Source organism: Solanum pennellii, chromosome 10 (genome assembly GCF_001406875.1).
Source record: "Solanum pennellii chromosome 10, SPENNV200".
Taxonomy (NCBI): Eukaryota; Viridiplantae; Streptophyta; class Magnoliopsida; order Solanales; family Solanaceae; genus Solanum; species Solanum pennellii.
In genome coordinates this window covers 80617039-80622870 of record NC_028646.1, presented here as the reverse complement: position 1 = coordinate 80622870, position 5832 = coordinate 80617039, and the positions used below count along the sequence as shown (strand labels likewise).

The 5832-nt window shown below is 28.8% G+C and overlaps 1 protein-coding gene across 1 annotated transcript; it reads right to left on the bottom strand.

The window, feature by feature from the left end:
• Positions 1–3107: 3107 nt before the first annotated feature.
• Positions 3108–3458, bottom strand: LOC107001641 (auxin-induced protein 10A5-like). The gene has a single exon (XM_015199612.1). The coding sequence runs from the start codon at positions 3456–3458 to the stop codon at positions 3108–3110; it is 351 nt and encodes a 116-aa protein (XP_015055098.1).
• Between the last annotated feature and the right edge of the window lie 2374 nt (positions 3459–5832).

Sequence of the window (5832 nt, the reverse complement as noted above, 5' to 3'; positions counted from 1 at the left end):
ATATATATATATATATATATATATATATATATATATATATATTTTGATGTATATGATATCAAATATCCTATTGCGAATGGGATCAATATTAGAATTATAATAGTTTGAGTTGGGCGCGAGAAAATAAAATCAACCGATAAAACAAATTGAAAATGTTATTATTTATTGTTATTAGGTTAATGAATTTTTAATGGTTTGTAAAAAAACAATTATATCAAGTTATTGGTTTGATTTTAGTTTTTTTTTAAAAGTTGTTCTACTGAAAAAATCGATCACCCATTAAGATTGTAGTAATTTATTACTTTGCCCCTAGATAAATATTTATCTCCATATCTTATTGTCTTCGCGCTTTGACCTTCAATTCACACTTCACACTTATACTGACTTTGAATTCACAACTTCACCTTATACAAAACGTCAAAATCTAAAGTAAGAATCTTATTCCTCTTAATTTCTTTTTGTATTGCATTTATATAGTTCTTTTCATTTTAGTTATTATTGTTTCTATTTTATGAGCGTTATGTAAAGTTACATTGTTGTCTTGCCGCATCAAATTGTAGGAGAAGCCATATATTTGTTTAATAATCATTTCTTATTGGTTAAATCGAAAATCGAACCGTCACAGACCAAAATCAAAAAATCAAAAAGATCAATAAAAATGTCTATTGATTTAGCGTATTTAAAAATTAAAAATCGATAAATCGAACCGATAATATAAAATCGAACCAAACCGAACCGACCGATTCACCCCTCTCCAACTTAATATTATTAGTACATTTGGCATGCTACTAGTATTACGAAAAGTTGCATAATACTTTCTCGTTTAGCACGAAATTTAAGAGAGTAAAAGAAACTTTTAAATTTTCTAGTATTAAATCGTTTAATCATATGGTCTTAATTAAACTTTTGAAGGCTATTTATACAAGAAGTTGAAGGAAATCATATTGAAACTTCTAAGATGCTAACAATATTATCCCAATAGGGTGGTCCATTCCATGTGTGTGCTTGCAACTTGGAACTTTTATGGTACTCTCATTAATGTCATCTATTTTTGCGTAAACTTTACGTGCGTAGAGAAGTATTGAAAACACTTACGAACTTGACATAAATGGTTAGTTTTGTTTTTAACTTATTTACAATCTTAAAAATATTCTTTTATCTGCCACATGACAAAGTAAATGGTTTCAAAAACTTATAGGAGCATGCGACTCTTAACTAAAAGTCGAGAGAAAAAGTGTTGAAATAACCCCTAAACTTGATCAGAATTTAGGGATGTCTTTTACTCATGTTGACAAGTAAAAGGGTATTAAATCTAGATATATTGTATCTTAAGTGGATGCACAAGTATCTCAAGTAAATAAATAAAATCTCGCTGCCCTCCCTCGTCTCCCTCCTATCTCACTCGTTACTCTTCTATGTATACGATAGTACAGATACATGCAAATCACATTAGATACATACAAATACATATATCTAGAGTCACTATATCATAAATGATCTTTAGCGGTAATTAATTATTCACAATAGCTTAATTGTCGCTAAATATGTATTTTTAGCGGCAATTAACATTCTTTGTGAATGTCCCTAAAGCTTATATCGACATTAAATCCAATTACATTTAACTAATGCCAGTAAAAACGTTGGCACTCTTTGTTAATGTGTATATTTATTGTCGGTAAAAATAATTTTATTATAAGGTAAGCATCTAGTGTGATTCACATATTTATAATAATCGAAATGCGGTACCACAATACTATAGTTGAGCAGTGAGCTGTCTCCCGTATTGTACCTTAGTCCGTACACTGAAATAAATAATTGTAGAAAAGGTCCATGTGTTGTGTTGGGAGTAGAAAACGATATAATTTTTTTTCGTTTTAATTTGTTTGTATTTTATCTGGTATAGGGCTTTAAGAAAGACAAAAATAGAAAAATTGAATCTTGTGAACTAAAAATTTGGAAAATGCGTATTAAAATTATTTTTTGATTTTGTGTTCGTAAATATATGGAATGGTAAGTTAACCTACAAAAATGGTCAAAAAGAAAGAAATATTCTTTTTAAATATTCTAAAAAAAGTAAGCAAACAAATTTAAAGGGATAAGGCACAAGTATCACTAGACTATGATCGAAATCTCAGAAATACATCTTCAACTAATCTAACATCCTATTACTTCCATAAACTTATTAGCATTATAACAAAGCAAGAGTTTTATGATGATCTCAAATTAATACTATATATAAGAATAAGTTAGCTCACGACTGATTATAATTTAGTGAATTTCTAAAGACATATATAGAATCTCAACAAAATCGATAAATCCATTGTATAATGTTGCACAACTGCAACACACGTTAGAGGGCCTTCTTCACAAAAGAGAGGAAAAGAACAAAGAAATGTCATATATAACTAAACACTCTTTAAATAAAGACGGAGATTGAAGTCTAAATATGAATTTAGTCGAGTTCAATAAAATTTATTTTGATTATTGAGTTGTGTTGAGAATAAGTAAATGTATCGTCAATTAGACATTCAATTTTGAAACTCAATTACATTAAAATTTAAAGTCAGTAATTTTATAATTCAAAATCCATAAACTTTGATGTTTTACTTTTCTGAATGACTCTTCCTAAACTAATGGGCCTCTTTTTCAAAACTCAAGTAATTCATCCCTTATTAAATCAATTAATGAAAATAATATTATCTTTTTTTGATAATTTTCAAAATTAGTATAAACATATTTATTTTTTTAACATATAAATTTGAACTTTATAAATTATATATTATAAACATATTAACGTATTAGACAATTTTTTTTTATTAATGTAACTTGTGATGTGCCTCCAACGTCTATAAATAAAAGCTTGTTTCTCTATTTGGCAAAGCAAAGGGAGATATGAATCCAGCTATTTCCCGGATCATCATAGTAAATCCTCTTATTAAGTATTCAGGAAAAGAACACTTATTTTCTTTCGATCAACAAAATGGTAGAGAAAAAAAATGATAAACAAAATGATAGAGAAAAAAAATGATAACAATCGTTATAAAAAGCATAACATATAATAAAAAGACCTTTTAAAGGGGGTTTAAATTAATAAGAGGAAAGATAGATCATTTCTTGTTCTTGTTCTTGTTTTCAAGAATTTTTTCCAAGTCACTATGCCTACAAGGGATAGCAAGAACTCCTTGTTCGAAACCAAACTCTTCCTCAGCTTGCTCTAATAACCTTATAAATTTTGGATCCGCCAAATAGCTCAACTCAACGACGAACCTCCTTTGTTTCCCATCATCAATTGCATGCACCACAAAATGTCCTTCCTTCACATCTTTTGGAAGAGGCAATGAGGCTGTTTCATCCTCCCAATCATTGAATGCAAACTTGAAACTAGATCTTCTTGAGAATTGGAGGATCTTTTTTAGTATCTTCGCGATATGCTTTCGATTTGTTGTACCTATAAACATCCTTAAGAATTGTTATTGTTTACTCAAACAATTTTATAATGTGGAAGGAAAATGTTAAGAGCAAAGTTTATACACAGAGTTTAGGGAGAACAAAGGATTTGGTTTGTGAAAAGCATAGATGAGATGCAATGCATGTGTAATTATAATGTACTAACATATGTTTATGAAACATCACTTCTAGCTAGCTACCTTGTCCTTTTAAGGACAACATGCACCTAGTGTTCTACTTCACCTAGTTTGTTTTCTTCGCGCACATCTCAACTAGCTCCACGAGGTACCTACTACTTCCACTAGCTTGGATGGATGGAAAGAAATCACTCAGTGTTTTTATTTAAGCAACACTTTGATCTTTCAGATACAACCTCTCTACCTCCACGAGATAGGGTTAAGGTCTACAGGCACTCTATCCTTCCAAGACCCCGCTCGTGGGATTACATTTTTTTTACCTTTGCTGATATATCTGAACGTGAGATCTCATGATTCTCAACCAACTTTATTGATCATTAGGTCACACCTACTACTCTGCTTCATCTAGTTTCTTTACATTACATTAAATAAAGGACATATGGGACCTCTTAGGTTAATGATGTAAACGTACACATAACAGAATCAATTCTACAAGTACTTTAGCAAGGGACCTTTGATGTAAAACTACACATAAAAAGCTCAAATGTAGCAAGTGCTTTTAAGTAGCAGAAAGCAAGCACAAACACGATCCACAGCTATATTTTCATATAGCTAATTTAATGAGGGGCAACTTCCCATCTGACTTGTTGAAATAACAAGTGCAAAGTACAGTATACTGATCACTTGTTGCAAACTAAAATGACTTCTCCTGTTCAACTACAATCACTAAATATTTCCGCTAAAAGGAAAATCTATTGTCACTAAATATCTCTTTTGTTACAGTAAAACATCGATCACATAGTGGATATATAAGGATCACCTCGCTATATATTGACCAGTGAAAGGAAAAAACTGGATCAGCCATCGATAAAGGAATACCGAACTTTATATGTGTAAGGCCTTGTAGTCAAGGAAAATCATAGAATCGGAGGGTTATATTATAACATCGATGGAAAGGTTGAAAGGACACGTAAATGAAATTAAACTCATATTTACGAAATTTAACATGACATTTTCATTCACCATACATAACATGAGTTTTTTTTTTTCGAAACACATATGAAATTTCACTCAAAATTTTGCCTAAAATTACATGGGGAGAAATGATTTTCTAGCCCATTACAAAATTTATTAGTTTTATGTCCTTTTTTATAAGATACTGATATTTTTACATATGTCAGATCTGAAAATGTCATTTTCTTTTATTCAAATTGTAAGAGGACAAGAGATCTCATATCCTCAATTTTTTTTTATCGAAACACTCAATATGAAATATGTATACCACTGTATATAAGTATTGTATAAAGTCCATGTTAAGTTTCTGGATAAACCCAAATTTCATGTATATAAAAGGTATTGTATAAAATATGTAAAAAATTAGTGTTGATCTCTAAAAGTTTGATGTAGCTACAATTAACATAAAAAAAATAAAAAATTTCTTCTCTTTTTTTAAATTTCGTTTCAAATCAAAATCATACTAAAAAATTAAAATAACTTTATAGGCTGTTCTTCCTTCGTTTCTGGAATAAGAACTAATAATAATGTGCATTATTTTATAGATTTTTAGAAGAAGCCAATAGTCAAGTCATAATCTCCATGGGTCATTACCACTTACGTATTTAATCTCAAATAAAATAAAATATATATAGTTCCCGATCAATGATAAAAGTAATTAAAGTGGTAACAATTTGTTTGGATAACGTTAATCAACGTGTATTAGTGACAATATAGTAATGTTAATAATTTATGAGAAAAATATAATTTAATTTATAAAATGTCATTGTTGAACGGAATTTATGTATAAAGAGTAGTGACAATATAGTAATATCAATAATTTATGAGAAAACATAATTTTACTCATAAAATGCTATTGTTGAACGCGATTTATGTATAAAGAGTAAGGGTAATATAGTAATATCTATAATTTATAAGAAAAACATAAATTTACTCTTAAAACGCTATTTCTGGAGAGTAGTGGCAATTTACTAATACAACAATTTATGAGAAAAACATAATTTTACTCATAATATTTTTTTGCAAGCATCTTATATTAAAGCACGCTGTATTTAAAAATATAAAAATATTTTTTAATAATAATTAATTAATGTTAGTAGCTTAATTATCACTAAATTTATTTTTAGTGACAACTAGAACTCTTTTAAAATGTCTCTGATCTAAAGCCTATGGCGACATTTCATATTAATTAATGTTGATGGAGGTTTTATCATGCTTTGTTAATGTGTATATT